This window comes from Drosophila yakuba, chromosome 2L (genome assembly GCF_016746365.2).
Source record: "Drosophila yakuba strain Tai18E2 chromosome 2L, Prin_Dyak_Tai18E2_2.1, whole genome shotgun sequence".
Taxonomy (NCBI): Eukaryota; Metazoa; Arthropoda; class Insecta; order Diptera; family Drosophilidae; genus Drosophila; species Drosophila yakuba.
The window spans coordinates 7,740,118-7,760,087 of record NC_052527.2 but is presented as its reverse complement, the minus strand read 5'-3'; the positions used below and the strand labels follow the sequence as shown (position 1 = coordinate 7,760,087).

The window sequence follows — 19,970 nt, the reverse complement described above, 5'->3', positions numbered from 1 at the left end:
GATATTTAGTTTTGCTGCTATCGACTTATCGATTGGTATATCGGGCATTCAAACAAAAACCGTTATACTAATTTAGTTTTACATTTAAGTAATTTTTAATCTTCTATTTCAGGAATTAGCCACCTATGCGAATCTAATGCTAAAATTAAGATAATATAAATAGTTTATTCAATCCTATACATATAAACAAAATAAACAATTAAACATATTAATCAGAACACATTACTTAATCGGATTTAACTATTAAACTTTTTTTTTTTTTTTTTTTTTAAATTATTAAACTAAGCAATTAATTTTGAATATTTGGATCACGTTTGTTTTTGTAATTTGTGTATTGATAATATTTGACAAATAATTAGCACAAAAATAGAAAACGATAAATGTAGAAATCCACCCTTTGCAAGATAACACTTAACAAAAAAATTCTTAATACTTGGTTAACATTAATTCAGATTAATTTTTGTGTCTTCCCATCGATTTTGTATCTTTAAACTCAATGTTTTGGCTCCCGTCCGAACTCAGTCTTTGTGTGCAGCTCTGTTGCGAGCAGTGGCAATTGCTATCTGCAAATAAATCCGTATGAGAATGCAAGGATTCTTCGGCTAAGCAAATATTACTTACCCACGGGATCGGTCATAGTACCGCATTCACGAAACTCATTCCAGCAAGACTGCTTGCGGTGCTCATCGTAAGCTGTCATCCGTCGATTCTTTCGCACCGCAGTCTCAAAGCTAAGGGACTTCTATACGAAAATAACAAAATAAAAAAATTATAGTTGCGGAGTTACTCGGAATTTGGCAATTCATATGTACCCTTGGCACGCTGCCAACAGGATTGCGATCCAGAGGCTTCTTTGATGCCGAAACAGCTCCTGGAGTTGGCGATCCACTCGACTCAAAGCACACATCGCCGCCATTCACCTTATGCGTTTGTGAAGCCGTCAGTTCATGTTGAAGCTTAGTCAGGAGCTCGGTGACTGAGCACAGCTTTTCCTCAAGATTACGCTTGTCTTCTAACAGAATAGAGATGGTGTCGTCCATGCGTTCCTTCTCGGATAGAAAACTGATTTCCCTGGTTTTCTAAACAAATAAGACAAAACACAAAAAGAATGAGCTATTTTATAACTGCCTTTGATCACAATTATCTTACCAGAGTCGATCGTAGTTCTTCGTACTCCCTCGTAAGTTTATCAACCTTCTGTTCCATTTCGAGGCTTTTCTTATTGGCCGCTGCCATGGTTACTTTTTGCTCAATCGATTCCTCCCACAGTGACTTATATGCGCCTTCATTGGACGCCAACTGGGACGAAAGTCGGTCATTGCTCGCATTACTCGCATTAAGAAGGGCCAGCTTTTCCTCCAACTCTTGCTTGTTCTTTCTCAAATCGCTTTCCTTTGATTTCTGAATACAAATTACCATTACCGATCGAATGACCTACAGTGACATATTCCATATTACCAATGTTAAACGGAGCTTTTCGCAATCCTCGTTGAGAGTCCGGTTTAGCGTAGTCAACTTTTCCTTCGTCGTGTGATTTTTCTTCTTTAGATCAGAAACAGAGTTATCAAACAGTTCCTTTTGCGTTTGGATTGCTTCATCTTTGGATTGCTGCAAAATTTTAGTTACCAATATTGTACTGAACCAGATTAAAAAACCTATTACCAGGTCGGAACTTAAGATCTCACACTCCTTTGTGAGATCGTGAACTTTCTTCTGCAATTCGAGATTTAAATTATTGGCTGCTTTTATGGCTGCTTGGTTTTCCTTTGAGGACTCTAGCAGCGATGCGAATTCCGTTTCAAGCCGAGAATTGCTTTTATCCTTCTCACTAAGAATGGTCAGCTTTTCCTCTAACTCTTGCTTATTCAGTTTCAGATCGGATATGGTCAAGTTCAAAGTTTCCTTTTCCTTCAGAAAAGTATTAGTTTGAGCTTCCTGACAAATGATTTCATAAAATACAAAAGTGAAAACGTTCAATAAATTACGCTTACCAGTTCACACCGAAGGTTTTCGCACTCCCTGGTCAGTTCCCCAATTTGGTCTCGATCAAGCTCCAAGGAAAGCTCCTTGGATCGCCGATCGAATTCTGCTTGCTTCACTCGCAGTTGCTCTTCGAGATCAGTTTGTGTTTGTTCCAGTTTGCCCAAATCATCTCGTAGAGAGGCATTAAGCTTTCGCTCCTTATCCACCATGTTTTGTAGATCCTGAGCTTGTTTTAGCTTACCTTTAAGCTCTGCATTCCCAGACTCTAGATTGTCTTTTACTTCTTGCAGAGATTTCAGTTTAAGCTGGAGCTCGTCCACTGAACCTTTAAGATCGGCAATCTCTCGTTGAAATTGAACTAACTGCGCAGATAAATTCTCCTCTACCTCCTTTAGCTGGCTTTCCAAATCTAGTTGTGCCGTTCTCGCATTTGCATTTGCATCAATAGCGTGCTTAAGCTCAGAGCGAAGCTTTTTAATCTCTGAATCTTGGTCTGAAATTTCTTTCTGTGAAGCAAGCAGTTCGGAGTCCAAGCGCTCAACTTTCTTCTGCAGGTTTGCCGACAACTCATTTGAATCCAAAAGGAAGCCTTTTAGCCGCTCGTGCTGGCACATGAGCTCATCGTGGGCATCCAACTTGAGTTGAGCACAGTGCAGAGCTTCTGTGAGATCTGCTTCCTTGGACTTGAAAGTCTCAAGCTTTTCCTCAATCTCACACCTCTCCAACTCCTTTTGACTGGTTAGGGTAATCATTTCCGCTTCGATTTCCTCAAGTTTTTTTAGGGTCTTCGAGTGCTGTGTATGGACTTTCTGGATCTCCGATAGCAGTTCTGCTTTCTCCCATCGCAACAGTTCCAAATCCTCGCACTTTTTCGGCGTTTCATTAATGCTCTCGTTCGAAGAGGCTTTCAGCAATTTGGGTTCCTCAACAACTGCCCGTGCCTCAGAACTTTTCTGATCAATAGTGCGTTGCAGTTTTTCTACCTGCAACAGGCTTTCGTCGTAGAGTTTCTCAAGCTGGCGCTTTTCCATTTGTATTCCCTCGAACTCCAGTTCCTGATCAGATTTTGTCTTAAGCAGCTCTGCTATTGTGTTTCGCATCACCTCGAGTCTACAAATTCCTCTCTCTTGCTCCTCCAGAGCTTGGCTCAGTTTCTCCTTGTAAGAAGATTCCTTCTCCTTCAGAGTTTCCCTGATTTTTTCCAGCTCTGCCTTGTGCAGGGCAACCAATTCAGTTCTGTCCTTCTCGGCCTGAGTAATCTTTTCTTGAAGAGATCCTTTAATGGCCTCCAATTCCGCCTGACACTGAGTCTTAACACTGGCGAGCTTTTCACTGGCCTGCAGTAGTTGCTCCTCCAAAGTTTTCACACTGCTGTCATACCGTTCCTTGTTTTCCTCCAACTCCAGGCAGTATGCTCGGAATTTGGAGCGGTTTTCATTCTCGCTCGTCTCAATTTTCACCATGTACTCCAGCTGAATGCTGTTAATCTCATCTGTCTTTCGCTTCTCCAAAAAGCTCAATTCTTCTTTTGCCCTTTTCAGTGATTCTTCAAGTTGCTCGATTCGGCTTTCGAATTCCAAGATAAGAGTGGTTTGCTCCTGGATTGGCTTCTTAATGCTGCAGTCCTCCAGTTTTGCACCGCTCCCCTGAAGCTGATGATCATCTGATGACGCCTGCGCTTGGCAATCGAGTAGATTGCGCTTTTGATTGGCGTCCTCCTCCAACTCCGTAAGCTTCTTCTCCATGGATGAGCAATGCTCGCTCATTTCTTCAATATCCGCTTGTAGCTCGGATATTTGGCCGTCCTTCAACTGCATCAGCTTCAACTGGTCTTTAAGCTCTGTCTGCAGATCACACACCTTGTTCTTCAATTCTGCAAGTGATGTCTTAAGATCAGCGACCTCTTGCGATTCCCGCTCCTGCTTAGCGGCATCTTTATGCCGTAACTCCTCGTACAATATCTTTATCTCAGCATTTTGCTTCTTTAAAGTTTCGATTTGCGTTTCGTAGTCATCAACCTTTTTCACTATTTCGCTCTTCTTAAGAAGAGTCTTCTCTAGGTTGGTCATTTGTACACGCAAGTCATTCACGACTGCTTTCTCTTCCTCAATAAGATTCTTTTTCTTTGCAACTTCTTGCTCCAATTGGAAGATGACATCACGCTGTCGGTCCTCCTCTTTTATACAATCCTGGTTCTGAGTAATTTTCACAATCTGAAATCTTTGACGCTTCAGAGAGCCTTTAAGGAGTACAGGGTCCGATGCATTCTGCTGTTTACCATCACCCTCTATTAATTCAGCAGGCTCGAGACAGAGTTTAAAGCTTGGCACGTCCTGATCCTGTTCCGCTTGGTTGGATCTAAAGAGGCGCCTGCCACCAGAGTAGTCGACGAACTCAATCTCTTGGATGGACTCCGACAGCTCGGTAAATTGCTGCAGCAGATCACAGTCCAAGTCGTTTTCCGGATCACTGCACTCAGTGCCTACACCCGAACTCTTCATGGACTCCAAATCGAAGCTCGTTGTCCGCTGCTTGAGCTCCTCTCGGAGTATATCGCCCTCTTGGATACTTTCCATCAATTGGTTAGATAGACAGTCGTAATTCTGCTGGATCTCGTTAAATTTCATCTGCAACTCAGTAAGGCGCTGCTTCAGCTCTTGATTTTGTACCGTCAACTCTACGGAATGAGTATCCGGATTGGAAGCTTCCAAAAGCTTGCGCTGGGCTTCCTCCACTCGCGCCTTCAGAGTTTCAATCTCTGCTTGCAGTTTCGTATTTTCGTCCTGCAGCTGCTGGCTCTGTTCATCCGATGTGCGTCCCAGATACTGGTACTGATCCAGCAGCTTTAGGTACTTTTGCTGTATAGCATTGTAGTCAGCCTGCATGTTCTCAATGGCCAGCTGTTGACTCATCCACTTATGCTCCAGATTGTTGTACTTTTCCTGCAGTTGACCAAAATCATCCTGGGCGGTGGATATCTGTCTGGAGAGGCGTTCGCAATCAGTGGTCTTCTGTGAGACCTCACAGTGTGCTTGGCTGAAAGCAGACTGCACACTTTCCAACTTGATGCGGGTGGCAGCAATTTCCGATCGCAGCTGATCGCACTGGCAGGCGATTGACTCCACACCCGTGGCATCCGCTAGGGGCAGTAGCCGCTCCAACTCCAGACACTTGTTGCATATTCGCTCGCAGCTGGACTCGAGCTCGGGGCACATGGATCGCATGTGATCCTCCTTGCTGTTTCGCAACACATCTCGAGAAAGCTCCTTAAGCGACAGTTGCAGGCTGTCTATGGTCGTTTCTTTCTCGGAGAGAACAGAGAGAAGTTCTGCCTCCATGTGCTTGGACTTGGCCAATTGCTCCCCGAGATTCGCTGATTCGCGTTTCTCCATCTCCAGTCGCTCAATTGTCGCCGTTAGCCCCTCTACTTGCTCCTGGTACTTCTGGATCGTCTCCTTTGCTACCTGGTTGGATGCAGTAAGAGCAGAGATCTCGATCTGCAGGGCATCGCAGCTGTAATTGATAGGAAAAATGAGATACTTGTATGAATACGTAAATTGAGGAACACCATAAATATACTTTAACTCTATTTATAATTCCAGTGCGCCTGACTAGGAAACACTGTTTACTCTGCCTAACTAAATGGCTGCTGTCCGAGGGAATCCGGCGTTCACAAAATAACACTAAAAATAGAAGCAGCTGGCGGCATTCAAGTTGAAGTTGCAGCAGGCGGGATGTGTGGGTTATACGAGCATGGCCATAGAAATACAGGCACACCATGGTATAAATATTATATACAAATAAATGATCTGATTATAGATATGGATCTCTAATCTCTTTGACAGTTTATTAATTAATGAGGGATTTACCACCCATCTCTTGCAAACTAGACAGCAGTACAACTGCACTGAGCTATTATTGCGACCGCAGTTGTCTGCGTAGGTTGGTAGATGCAGATCTTTCACCCATGTCACTCACTCACTCACTCACTCTCTCGGTTTCGGTTTCGGTTAGCCAATCTATAGGCGTTACATCACAGTCTATAACGTTGGTGGATCGGCAGTAGGGTCGACGTCATTGATCACCCAAGACGACGATCGGCGGAGGAGCGCGAGAGCGATGGGCGGAGGAAAAGCGTGCTGGCTGTTGGGCAGCGGCAAATACAATGCGCATTGCGGAATTCCAGCGATCAAATTATCAAGAAGTTGGCCAGTTAACTGGCTTGTCGATCGGCTGACTGCCGCTTATCGCGCTCCCAGGGCCACAAAGCGATCGTAGCTGGGGCGTCACATCGCATCGCATCGCATCCAGCCGCGTCTATTTGCAAAACTGGCTCACATCAGTCGTCCCCACTCCCGTCGCTACCGGATTCTCCCCCAGAAATCTTTCCTTCTCGACGGCTATTTGCGTTGGCGTTTGTTTTGTTTTCGATTTCTTCGCGATCGCACTCTGAGTGGAGCCAGCTTGCCCTCTTCGAAGCGACTGCTCCGAGAAAGCGAGGAGAGCGTGCGAAGACCGCGCGTGAAGACGGCCGAGCAGAAGAGCACGCCACACTCGACTCCACCTCGTTTTTTAAATCAGGTGTCAGGTGAATGCGCGCCAGAGGTGAGTTGGTATATTCAAAATGCGCAACATGTGACTCGTAACTGCTTTTCAAAACGAAATAGCTGTCTCGTTTGTTAAGCTTACTGGTCAGAATGCAAAGTAGAAGAAAGCATTTTAATCTGTTTATATCTCTATATGTAAGCAGTAGAATCAAAAAATTTCAACATTTACTTACTTTGTAACAGACTCCGGATACATTTTTGGCATCTGGTTAACTAATGAAGGAATACTGCTCGCCGCCTCGCTTTCCAACTGTTTCGGCCGGCAAAGCTTACTGTCCGTATTATTCGTTTGAGATAATTCCTCCTTTAGCGACGGATGAATGCTGTTGGTTTTGGGAGCAATCTCCCGCCGTTGAGAATGAGTGGTTTTGTTGAAAAACGTGGGTTTCGGCAGGTTGGTCAACTTCGATGGGCGCGGGAGACGGGACTCCTCTGGCACAGTCAATGCGGGAGCAGGAGTTTCGCCTTCTGAGCCTGAGGCGGATAAAGTCCAAGTACGACGCCGCTTCTGGAGGCGATTGTCTCTAAGCGAGGCGCTGGAAATTATCTTCAACATGTCGCGCTTGATACTACTTTCCAAAGCCTGCAATACCAGCTGGCTCTCTTTCTTGCGCTCCTCCTTTGCAAGCTTTTCCTTCTGCATTTTGATCCCGCGATCCAGTCGCCTCATCATCGTGTTTTCAGAGTCCATCTTGCAGACCTGCGGTTTGCACCAAATATTTTTGGCACACATGGCGAAATTTAGTGTGGATATCGAATCCTCCACAACCGATGGCGTAATCGTACAGATGACAGAGGTCAACACATTTCCACCCAGTGAAGGCTGCATGATGCGCGTGATTTTCGATTCGCGAAAGCTAATTGGCTTGCTGTCTATGTTCTCAGATAGGCTCTTAACCAGGTTGCGCAGGCTGGATGCGCAACCGTGGCCACCCGCCTGGTCCACTTGTTCTGATCCAGCCAGATCCACGAGGCTGAGCACGCTCTGAACTACGGTGTCGTCATCGCTGGGGTCCGACTTTCGAGACTCAATGATCTGTGGGATACATTTTGCAGATTATATGAATTATAATAGCATGCACTACTCACTATCCTGAAGATGACGTGCGAACGGCTGGACCGCTTGTTCATGTTGGTCTCGCCCAAAGTGTTGTTGCCCATGCAGAGCAGGCGCAGGAGGTCCTCCTCGCTGGTTATGATACACTCCTCGCAGTTCACGTTCACAATCCCGTTGCCGGACTCGTGGATTTTGAGGTCCTGATTCTTCTTGTTCAGCAGATCGTAGATCTTCTCGTTGTAGATCTCGATGTAGCCGACGCGCAGCAGGAAGTCCCGCTCCGTCTCACTGGAGATCTGCTGAAATATCTCCTTGGCGGCCAGCACCATGACGCCCGGGTTCTGGCCGTCGCCCATCATGGTGTACGTCTTGCCTGCAAAGCATGCCCGGTTTTAGGTTTATCGCGGTGTATATATAGCACAGTACCCACCCGACGACGTCTGGCCGTAGGCAAAAATAGTTCCGTTGAAGCCCTGCATGCAGGCGTGCACTATGTGCCTGGCCATCCGGTCGAACACCTCCTGGTTGTTGGCGCCCTCGTCGAACACATAGTCTGTAAGGAGGAATGGAATGAAGCCCTTAGGGACTTGGTTGCTGGATACACTCCACAGGTAACCACTCACCGAAGACGCAGGGATCCGCGTGGCTGTCCACCAACTGGATGGAGCGGCCCTCCTTCACCTGCCAGAGCGAAGTGAGTCCGGGCTCGCAGGGACGCACCCTGACGCACGCCATGATGGAGCTGGCGTTCTTGGCAGTCATCTTTGTGACTTGTGGGAAGCGTTTTTGACACACACACAGTGGACGGACACAAACAGACTCTAACGTGTTAGGAAAGCTAATTTGATCGACATCTTTGTTTCCCTAAATAAATTCGAACATATACCGCTTCGGAAGCGAACCAGATCGGAGCACGGAACCAGTGAATCGGCGCGAGCCAGTTCAACTTAAAAGTTTTCTTTTTTAAAAAAGATTTTGTAAAAACGTTAATAATATAGACGTTACATGAGTAAATGACCAATTTTTAAGTAGATTTTGGTGGAAATATTGCTACGGGATCCAGTTTCGATAAATGCAGATCGGTGATTTTTAAAGAAACTGAGCATTTAACATCTCTATCAGAGCTTTTCATAAATGAGAAAAACAACTCGACAGAATCGGACTTTGGAAAACTAATGGCACCATTTGATCATTCTTTTATATTTGCATTTAAGTTTTTGAAAATATTTTCAACAAAAATAAAAAAGAACAATAAAATTTTTTGTAGAGCAATGCATTAAGTGCACAAATGAAAGTAGTGAATTCTCATTTCGGTTACACTCAAATAATGAATGTTATTTTAGTCCCATGTCGGGCATTTTTTTATTATGTATTTTAAGTGGTACTATTTATAATTTGTTTATACCCGTATGCGCAAAATTTCGAAAAAGAAAGACCAGTAAATTAAATTAAATGTACAGGATTAAAATAACTGATGTTAACATTTGTTGCTAACAGACAGACAAAAGCTGAGCAGTTGGCTTATGCAGAAAGAAATATACTGCTTGATATAAACACCAAATTTCATTGGTTTAACAATGCAAGTCCACCGTCTACATTAGGAGTTATATCAAAGTTTAGTCTCTTTTTCTAAAATGGTATCAAGTATATTCTTTATTATAGGTGTGCTATAGAACACAGTTATGATAAAGTACTAAAAGAACACATATAACATATTAGTTCAAACAAGTGCCAAAGTTTTCATCTATATATTTTGGAAGAATTAACAATATTGGGTAATCGAATTTGGTGCTTGCCCGTTGAAATCGTTATTAATTAAAAATTGTAATAGCTTTATAACAATGTAAATAGTAACAAAGTTTTAAATAATAAAACAATGCAGTAGCCAACATAAATTACGATTAATGCAGCCCTGTATGATATGAACTAAGCTGTTGCTAGTTTTTGTAGCCCTATTGGAAACTATAATTTCAATCGATTTACCAATCGAACTAGTTATCGCAACCAGAAAATATCGAAGCCGATCCGTCCCTGAGTTTGCAAAGCGGTATTTGTTCGAATTTAACGAGAAACAAAGATGTCGATCATTGTTTGTTCTCTGTAAAACATTGAATTTTATGTTTGTTTATGAACTGCGTTGTGTTCGTCGTAAATCATTGAGACATAAAAGCCGCCAAGATGTCTGCGAAGAACGCCAGTTCCATCCAGGTCTGCATCAAGGTGCGTCCATGCGAGCCCGGACTCACTTCGCTCTGGCAGGTGAAGGAGAGCCGCTCCATCCAATTGGTGGACAGCCAAGCGGAGCCCTGTGTCTTCGGTGAGTGGTCACCTGTGGAGTGTATCCAGAAACCTAGTCTCTAAGGGCTTTTACCAATTCTTCCTGCAGACTATGTGTTCGACGAGGGTGCCAACAACCAGGAGGTGTTCGACCGGATGGCCAGGCACATAGTGCACGCCTGCATGCAGGGCTTCAACGGAACTATTTTTGCCTACGGCCAGACGTCGTCAGGTGGGTACTGTGCTATATATACACCGCGATAAACCTAAAACCGGGCATGCTTTGCAGGCAAGACGTACACCATGATGGGCGACGGCCAGAACCCGGGCGTCATGGTGCTGGCCGCCAAGGAGATCTTTCAGCAGATCTCCAGTGAGACGGAGCGCGACTTCCTGCTGCGCGTCGGCTACATCGAGATCTACAACGAGAAGATCTACGATCTGCTGAACAAGAAGAATCAGGACCTCAAAATCCACGAGTCCGGCAACGGGATTGTGAACGTGAACTGCGAGGAGTGTATCATAACCAGCGAGGAGGACCTCCTGCGCCTGCTCTGTATGGGCAACAAGGAGCGCACTGTGGGCGAGACCAACATGAACGAGCGATCTAGCCGTTCGCACGCCATTTTCAGAATAGTGAGTGCTGCATGCTGCATGCAAGGTTCATTCATGTAATCTGCAAAATGTATCCCACAGATCATTGAGTCCCGAAAGTCGGATCGCAGCGATGACGATGCAGTGATTCAAAGCGTGCTGAACCTAGTTGATCTGGCTGGATCGGAGCGAGCGGACCAAACGGGAGCTCGAGGAGCGCGCTTGAAGGAGGGCGGTCATATAAACAAGAGCCTACTTTTTCTGAGCAACGTTATTAAGAATCTGTCGGAAAACGTGGACAATAAATTTATCAGCTTCCGCGATTCCAAGCTGACGCGCATCCTGCAAGCTTCCTTGGGGGGCAATGCACTTACATCCATCATTTGCACAATCAAACCATCAATCATGGAAGAGTCGCAGTCTACCCTTAGTTTCGCCACGCGAGCCAAGAAGATCCGCATTAAGCCGCAGGTCAACGAGATGGTCTCTGACGCCACAATGATGAAGAGGCTGGAGCGCGAAATAAAGGTGCTAAAGGATAAGCTGGCCGAAGAAGAGCGCAAAAACGAGAGCCAGCTAAAGGTACAGGATCTGGAGCGACGAATAAAGCGCGACATGCACAAGATAATCTCTAGCCAATCTCTGAGTGACAAGGGCCAGCAAAAGCGACGCCGCACTTGGTGTCCCACTGCATCGGGTTCGCATTTGGAGCCAGCAGAGACCGGCATCACTGACGAGCGACATGTCCAATTTCCAAAGGTGTCCCACCTTCCAAAACCAGTGTTTTTTCCCACTTCAAATGCTGCCAAACGATGGGACAACATTCCAAAGACCATCAACATTTTGGGATCCCTAGATATCGGTGACGTGAGCAACTCCATTAGTGAGGAATTTCTTCCGGCAGAGTGCATTGACTTTGGCTCACCTCGCCCAGATGTATACAAACCAACATTGATCGGCAAGCAACTGCCAGACCTGACCCTCACTCCCATGGGCCCCTTAACGTAAGTAATTCTCCAAGCTTTTGATCATTCTCCATAACACTCATCACATAACAATCGCATCCATATACGACCCGATCCCTGCACTTATCTGCTTGCACAGAGTGGAAAAAATCAAGAAGGAGATCCAGGACCTGCAAATGTTCACCAGCTTAGAGAAGCACTTTGAGGTGGAGTGCGAAGAGGTGCAGGGTTTAAAAGAAAAGCTGGCCGAGGTTACAGCTCAGCGGGATCATTTAGAGCAAGGTTCTTTAGCTGAAAAGGAGCGGTGAGTTAATGAGGTGTTATCTGTCAAGGAATCTGTCGCCCAAAACAAAGTGCCTTCCATGTAAAAATCCGATGTAAAATGAACTCGACTTCTGTGCTTTAACCCCTCACCCCTAAAACTAACATAAACAAAGTTTAGTTCATTTTTTTTAAAAGTAAATGGTCATGTTTATTCAACTCCACACCAAAACCTGTCTGTTTGATTTACTTTATTAAACATTTAGTGCTTAACGAATTGTTTGCTTCTTGTGTATCTTCTAGTAATGATGCTCTTCAAGAGGAGGTAACCAGCCTTACGGCGGCCAATAAGGCTGCTAATTTGAAGATTAGCAATTTGGAGGTGCAACTGAGTACTCTGGAACAGACTGTGGCCAGATTAAAAGTGGAGAATCAGGAGGCCGTGGGCCTCGAGTTTGAGTTCGAGGCTCACAAGAAATCATCGAAACTTCGCGTGGATGACTTGCTCTCCGCCCTCTCAGAGAAGGAGTTGACCATAGAGAGTCTTCAGAAGTCCCTCGACAATTTATCCCGCGATGTGTTACGGAATAGCAAGGAGGACCAAATGCTTTCCATTGTCCTGGAGCCGGAAGACACCGCCGGCGACGACAGTACGTGCAAAAAGTGTGAGCAACTGGAGAAGCTGATTGCAGATTTAGAGTCCAAGAATAATTCCTGCGAGTGTGATCAGCTCCGGTCTGAGATCGTCTCTGTTTGCGACAAGTTAGAAAGCATGGAATCGGCCTTTAACCTGGCAAGCGCCGAGGTTACCCAAAAGACGTCTGATTGCGAGCGGCTTTCGCAAGAGTTATCCGCCTCTCAGATGGACGTTGGGCAACTACAGGAAAGATTCGACACTCTGGAGCAACAGTGGCATGCACAGCAAGTGGACATGAAAGACATGCGGGATCACCACGAAATCGTTCAGGAGAAGTACCAGGATATGCAGGAGAAAAACGAGCATTTAGAACGCCGGGCTAGCGCCTCTAGCACTGAGGTTCAACGGCTTCAGAAGGACAACACGAACTTGCAAGCAGAGAACAAAGACCTCAAAGAACAAGCTGAAGAGTACCAAAGCATGCTTAAAAAAGCCCAAACCCCGGAATCTCATGTGGAAACGCTTCAAATACAAAATCAAGAACTAAAAGCAAAAATCACTGAACTGGAGAAAAACTTTAAAGAGATGGAGCGGGAATACGACTGCCTTTCCAACGAATTGATGGAGAGTGTCCAGGAAAACGATGCTCTGCTAAGGCAGCTAAAGAATCGACCCACGAGTCTGGATGCTGAGTCTATGAGGAGTTTCGGTATTAGCACCGGGTTTAGCGAAAAGGAGCAGGAGATTAACCTCGACAAGAACCTGCTGCACCAGTTTGTCAAGCTATCTGAGTCCATCCAACAGATAGAGCTGCAGCATCATTCCGGCATCTGTCGCCTTTTCAGGGCCAACCAAATGGAGGTTCAGGGTCAGAGCGAGCCAGGACTTAAGCTTTGCCTCGAGTCTGCTGAGTACATAGAGGAGGACACTCTTGACTCAGATACAACTGAATCTATTTGTCTCAAAGGTTTTCTCAAGCGACACAGGTTCCAGATAACGCGCCTTAGCCAGGAACATGTAGAGATGGGAGAGGAAAAACGACTGCTCGATATTATTTCGCAGCTGAAACAGGAAATCGAAGAGAAGACTGCTCTTATGGAGGTCACAGAGGCAAACATCAACGAAATGCAAGAGCAGATGAATGACCTAAAGTCGACACTCCTGGAAAAGAGCGTTATAGTGAACAAGGTTGAGGACTACCAGCGGCAGATCGAGTCCCTGGAAAAACAAAATGCGGAGATGACAATGGTGTACGAAGAGCTCCAGGATAGAGTAACAAGGGAGAGCTCGATGAGCGAGAGTCTGCTCCGAGTTCCGCCTGACGAGGATACCCTTCCAGGCTGCCCCACATCTCCCGGCAGAAGAGATCAGGAGGTGGCCACGCTCAAGACTTCCATAACGGAATTGCAGTACCAGGTCTGTGGGCTGCAGTCCGAACTTGAAAACCAGTCAAGGCAGATCCAGTTAAAGGACGGAAACTTAGCGGAATTACAGACAGATTTTGAGGAAATGAGTGAGCGGTGCTTATCAATGGAGGTGAAGCTTGCCGAGTTGCAAGCGGATGCTAAACAAAAACAGGAACTCCTGGATCGCCAGGCGCAGAAGCTGTCCGATGACCTACGTCTAATCGATCAGCTTCAAGAGAAAAATGCGCAACTCGTTGAACAAAGCCTTAAAGCGACAGAATCTCTCAATCTTGCGGAAGCAAAGCCGGATCAGATGCAACTTTCCTCCCAATATGAAAGTCAAATCGAGGAACTTAACCAGTTGTTAAAGGCAACCAAAGAAGAACTAAGTGATGTGCGGATGATAAAAGATAATGAAATAAGTGCTCTGCGAACGGAGTTTCTGCTGAAGATTGAAACGAGCGAGAAAGAGAACCAAGCCAAGTTCATCGATGAGTTGCAAGAGACTAAAGATCGCTATGAGAGCAATGTGGACGCTTTAAAGGAGCAGCTATTGCAGGCAGGGGAGAAACTATCCAGTGTTACGGCTAGCTGTCAGGCGGAGTTGGAAGGGCTTAAGTCTGCTCTTCAAGAAAACATTTCCCAGGCTGAGGAGGCAAGAAACCACTTGGTTATCCAGCACCAGGCAGAAATGGAAACAATCAGGGAAACCCTTAAAGATAAGCTAGCTGAGGCTAGATCACAACAATCCAAAATGGAGGATGCCTTTAAAGCGGAAATAAGCGATGTTCGAGCCACCTTGAAGGAGCAATTGACTCAAACGGAAGAAGAGCGCGATAAGGCATCCTCGAAGCTTGAGGAGGTGAAAAAGTCGTTGGAGCAGATGATTAGCGACAGAAGTGCGATGTCAGATACAATTACTAAGTTGGAGAAAACCAGAGCTGAGCAGGACTTGGCATTCAACAAGTTAAAAATGGACAACATCGAATTTGAGAAGCAGTGCAGTAAGACCCAGGAGCAGCTGCAAATGCAATCACTTACTCTAGACCAAAACAGTTCGGAAATACAAGCACATATTAAACAACTGGATTTGATTGTGGCCTCTTCGAACAAAAAGATTACTGAGCTCCAGGAAAAATGTGACCAGCAGGTTCTGGACCTGGATAACATTAGGATGGAGAAGTTGTCACTGGAATCAGAGATTCAAAAGGCCAAAGTAGAGCATTTTAGCACCCTAGATAAGCTACAGGAAGTCCAAGCTGAAATTATAGTCCTAAGCAATCGGAATGAGACGGAAAAGAGTGATTTCACAACCAAGTTCGAGATATTTACCTCCAAGATAACCGATCTCGAAGAAGCCTTGAAGGAAGCAGAACTAAAAATCGTTCTGTATGACGATTTGGTATCGCAGCACGAACGCCTGAAAATCTGTCTTGCTGAGGCAAATGAACTGTCATCAAACCTGCAAAAGAAAGTGGAGAGCCTGCAATCGGAATTGATTGATTTACAAAAGGGAATCTCAAGTCGAGATGTGGAAGTAGAAGAGCTTCGCACAGAACTGAAGAACGTCATGGATGCAAAGACAACTGCGAGTTCGGATAAAATGACTCTAGTAACGCAGCTCCAAGAAGTCGAGGAGCAGATGGCTGCACAAGCAAAAAAGTTCATACGCGACACGGCTGAACTAAAAGGATCAATAAGCGAGCTCCAATTGAAGCTTAATTCTCTGCAAGAAACTAAAGATAAGCTGGAGTCTGGAAATGAAGAGCTCAAAGTAAAGCTTAGAAATTCTGAAAATCTGCGGGGCATGTGGGAAGAGGAGAATAAGGTGTCTGTCTCCCTGAAAGAAAAGTTAGTCAAACTGGAAGAAGCTAAATCTAACCTTGAGCAGCAGTTGCAAGCCAGTAAATCAGAAATATGTCAAAGATTCACGGATCTAACCCACGAGGTGGAGCTGGGCCGCAATACAATTAGAGAACTCACCAAGGAGTGCGAAAATCTGCGCTCTAATCTGGTAAGATTTTTTCTTAACCTTCTTACAATTATACGAAAATGCTATTAAATAAAAAAAAACGATGCCTTTTTCCAGGGGGAACAAGATAGCAAAGACCTAATAATACTCGATCTGCAGGAAACAAAACAGCAGCTGGAGAAAGAGCTGACCACTCTGCGGGAGAAGGAGGAAGACAATGCTCGACTTAAGGCTCAATTGACCTCCAACGAGGCGAAGTTTGCAGCTCTGCAAGAAGACTTTTCAAAGCTCCACTTGGTCGTAGATGAGAGCAATATCAAAAACCTTGCATTGGTACAGAAGCTCGACGATATGACAAGGGAGTGCGAAAAACTGCGACTTGATATGGTAATAGTGCAGCTTACACGATGATTTACAGAAAATTACTCATCGATTCTTTTAGCAATCCAAAGAGACTACTATCCAAACGGAGAGGGAGCACTTAAACAATCAAGTTTTTAATCTTAACGAGCAAAACCGTATCCAAGAGGAAAAGCTGAGAATGCTCAACGATAATGGCAGTAAGCTTCAGGAACTCATGCAAGAGTGCGAGCAGCTCCAGTCAACTCTGGTAAATGTGATATCTTGTTGCTAAGTTATTTAAATTTTTTAATAAATTTGTTTTTAGAAATCCAAGGAAGCCAGTTTCCGGGCTGAGGTGGAACGCATGGACTGCACAATCTCAAGTCTTTTAGAAGACAAACGCGCCCTTGAGGAAAAGTTGTGCTCGGTCAACGATATTGTGGCTAAGCTTGAGGCGGAACTAGACACATTACAAGCACATAAAGTAAACCCAAACAACGCTTCATTCGAGTCAATTGCCTCACACGGGTCACCAGGTGCCCCTGCGGCTAGAAAACGTCTGGATCGGAACTCTGGCCCCAGGGTAAAATAACATCTAAACCTCTATCCATCCATAAGAGATCCCTATATGTATTTTGGTTTTGCAGAAATCGATTACCTCTGAATCCGAAATACGGAAGAATCGACGAATCAGCGTCCACGACGAGCGGCGGCAGTCTTACTGGAACGACGTTCGGGAAATCGGCATCATGACAGATCCCGTTGGTAAGAGTAGTTGCCGTGTTTCCTCTAGACTTCAACCTTAATGAAACCAATTTCAGACAACAACTGCAGCTGTGCGGAGTTGAATAGCAAGCTTCAGGATTGCCAGCGCGAGCTCTTCATTCGCGAGAGCCAAGTGACGGCACTAAACATGGAGCTGAAGCATCATCCGCTGAAGGACGAGAATGCGCAACTGAAGAAGAGAGTTTTGGAGGAGCAAGAGAAGGCACGCTCTGACCAGAAACGGCTTAAGATGAAGCTTCAAGATCTTAACGCAAAGATTTCTGACCTCACCGATGCTGCGGCATTGTCCAAAGAACCAGGATCTAACCAAAAAGCACAGGCTGCCAAGTCTGTTACCGTACCGGCCCAAACTCAGACAGAATCCGATCTTGAGGCCATCCTTGAGAAAACGAACATAAAGTATCAGGATGCGGTTCGGTTGTTGCGCTCCCGTTACAATCTCATCAAGGAACTGGAAGAGAAACTTAGGCAAAACGAAAACAAAGATACTTCGAATATTACCTTACTCTCAGCTGGTCAAACTAGTGCATTGAAGGTTGTAATTTGCAGTTTTACTTAAATACTTCTTGTATAAAATATTGTTTTTACAGGCACAGTGCGAGTCCCAAAAGAAGGAAATTTCTACAATCAAAAATAAGTATGAAACCGCAAAACGAGTTTTGGCGATGCGACTAGAGGAGTTGAATGTCCTGCGGGAAAAAGTCGCGAAATATGAAACAGCTACATCAGCTAAATAAGTCACTATGTATTATATTTATATTTTAAAAGTGTATATATGTGCATGGGTTTGGTTTTAAGTTAATTTTGTCTCACTTACAGTCGCCAGACTGCATTTAATGTATTGTACTTAAACGTCTTCTCTTTGTTAAGTATTCAATACCAAGCAAATGAATTAGGTCCGCATATTTTAAGTAAAACACATGTTGTCTTCATAACGCGGCTTTATTGTAATGTCAATAAATATTTTTATAACTTTCTAAGCACATGGATGTCTACTTATATTGCTTATGTAACGATTTTAACTAATATATTTTAATCTAACGTCTTAACCGAATCGCATTAGCCATAAATGCATTTCAAGCCTAAAAAATGCAATCTATTGCACTCCCCTTGCGCCAAAATCTGGGCGAGAGTGAGAGGAAAGTGTATAGAACCAAATAAAAAATCTACATCGGGTAAATAAAAACTAAAGATACTCTCGTGTTCTTGATTTTTTTTTTGTTTATTTATCTCTGCTATGCTGTTAGGTGATTCTTAAGTAAGATTTTTGAAACACGCATGCTGTGAAATAACTTACATAGTTGAGAGTGCAGTTAAGGACTTACAAATAAATACCAAGTAAAATACATTTAAATTAATTGAGGTAGAAGATTACTAAATTAACACATATGTTGGTCATAAGGCAAGTTGTAGCGACTCTTGTAGAGTCTGTGCTCATCTCCGATTGAAGCTAACCATAAACCTAGGATAACTGAGGCATATTCGAACTAAATACATACAGGAAACAAGTAGTTACATCTATCTATGTCTTGCTTGCAGTGCTGCCACATAAACTAACTAGCCTAATTTAAATATAAGTATATGATTCGCACTGGATATCATTTATTAAGGGGTTCACCTTCGAGTGCTAACGACCGAATGCTGAGTATGCTGAGGTATTCAATTCTCTGACAAATAAGTACAGGCATTCATATGTTTGTATATTTAAGTGTAGATACGTATACCGAGCGTGCACTGTATACCGTATGTAAGTTGTGTATAAACATTAAATTTCTTGTTTGCTGCTGATCCCCATAGGATTCTAAGTCTAGGAGCAGATTTCTGCTGCTGAAAATTGGCAAGTTTCCTGGAGATGGAGTGCACGACCAGTCACAACTCATGGAAGTCTGAGGCTCGGGTTCGTTTCGGGGATTCAGCTCTTTCGCTGGCTGAGGTAGTTCGGTGTAGTTGTTTATTTGTCCGCAAGTGTTCCTGAGATATGGTAAGCACTGGTATAGACTGGCTAGACTTGGAACTGGAAGGCTGTGGCATGCATGGCACATCTGAATTATCTGCTGGCGTCTGGTACAATACTAATACGACGGATTGTTTGGGGGCTGCTGTTGGCCTAACATGAATATTTTTATGTATTTACAGGCATCTCTTTCAATGTGAAATCTAACTTAGTACTCTAGAGTTTAGACTACCATTACGTTATATTTTTCATGCAGGATGGGTTGTCTGGGGCTTTCAATTTCTCCTTCTCATCGACTTGTATACACAGCAGGTACTTGTGTATATAAATTATAAATATACATGTGTATAGGGATATATCTATATCTATATATGTATGTATATGTATCTGTATAGTTAGGTAGTTTAAAAAGCACAACATCGAATTCTACTAGGCCAGCTCTGGCAGCGGCACAAATATGATCTTAGTCCTAGGTTTCACTATCGTATTGTATCGTATCGTACACATAAACTGGTATACATGAGGATAAGGCTACTCGTTACATATGTTCCATGGGTAATCGGTATACAACTGTTCATGTTCATCTTCATGTTCATGTTCATATTCGTGGTTCCCTCGCTGGAGTCTCTGGCTCCTCCTATGTGTTGTGCACTCCCTCGTCCTCCGAGTAGTTCTCCTCGGCGTCGGAGTTGGCCACCTCATGGTTGCTGCCCGACTGGTTGTTGTCCAGGCCCAGATCCATAGGCTCCGAACCGTCTCGCCGCATGTCGCCATCGTGTTCCACCATGTCATCGTGCCCCATCATCCTGCCGCCCGAGTTGAGAGCCAGTGGTCGGTTCGGCGAGAGGCTACCCGCTGCCTGTTCGTGCCGCAGTATCGGCTCAATGGTCAGTCCGGGTCCGCTCTGTCCAAAGGCGGGATTCCCGGCGGCCAGCTTGCTCAGATCGAACTGTCCGGGGAGGAGGCCCGGCGGCAGGTTGTCCAGACTGTGACCCATCGCGTTCAGCTGGGCCATCTTGGCGCGCAGTGTTGCGGCAGCTGCCTGCTCCTGGGACATGCCCATGCCTAATGTCGAGAAAGAGAGGACGCGGATTACATACGGGAAATTGGATTTGCAAATGTGGTACTC

At 44.7% G+C, this 19,970-nt stretch overlaps 3 protein-coding genes across 6 annotated transcripts in view; 1 reads left to right on the top strand and 2 right to left on the bottom strand.

Moving 5' to 3' along the window:
* Positions 1-313: 313 nt before the first annotated feature.
* LOC6527258 (kinesin-like protein KIN-7I) lies at positions 314-8,519 on the bottom strand. Of its 2 annotated transcripts, XM_002088316.4 has the most exons (11): positions 8,271-8,519; positions 8,078-8,200; positions 7,680-8,020; positions 6,764-7,626; positions 1,992-5,496; positions 1,663-1,935; positions 1,459-1,608; positions 1,150-1,401; positions 813-1,079; positions 622-742; positions 314-563 (listed from the first exon to the last, which is right to left on the bottom strand). In XM_002088316.4, the coding sequence occupies exons 1-11, from the start codon at positions 8,407-8,409 to the stop codon at positions 454-456; spliced, it is 6,144 nt and encodes a 2,047-aa protein (XP_002088352.2). In that variant the 5' UTR covers positions 8,410-8,519; the 3' UTR covers positions 314-453. The 2 variants fall into 2 exon arrangements, with proteins under 2 accessions (XP_002088352.2, XP_039226216.1); XM_039370282.2 differs by lacking the exons at positions 6,764-7,626; positions 7,680-8,020; positions 8,078-8,200; positions 8,271-8,519 and adding an exon at positions 5,974-6,434.
* A 1,173-nt stretch (positions 8,520-9,692) lies between these two features.
* On the top strand, positions 9,693-18,398 carry LOC6527257 (kinesin-like protein KIN-7O). 2 transcript variants are annotated; one of them, XM_002088315.4, is made up of 12 exons: positions 9,693-9,964; positions 10,034-10,156; positions 10,214-10,560; positions 10,621-11,522; positions 11,623-11,787; positions 12,048-15,801; positions 15,877-16,146; positions 16,202-16,369; positions 16,427-16,684; positions 16,749-16,866; positions 16,923-17,422; positions 17,478-18,398. In XM_002088315.4, exons 1-12 carry the CDS (start codon positions 9,826-9,828, stop codon positions 17,622-17,624), a joined length of 6,891 nt encoding a protein of 2,296 aa, XP_002088351.2. In that variant the 5' UTR covers positions 9,693-9,825; the 3' UTR covers positions 17,625-18,398. The 2 variants fall into 2 exon arrangements, with proteins under 2 accessions (XP_002088351.2, XP_015053156.1); XM_015197670.3 differs by lacking the exon at positions 11,623-11,787.
* The window catches only part of LOC6527256 (protein abrupt), a 48,244-nt gene continuing 46,087 nt past the window's right edge, over positions 17,814-19,970 (bottom strand). For both annotated transcript variants that reach the window (XM_015198158.2, XM_002088314.3), the window contains exon 9: positions 17,814-19,906. In XM_015198158.2, the coding sequence (XP_015053644.1) occupies positions 19,479-19,906 (428 nt within the window). In that variant the 3' untranslated portion in view covers positions 17,814-19,478. The remainder of the gene's footprint in view (positions 19,907-19,970) is intronic.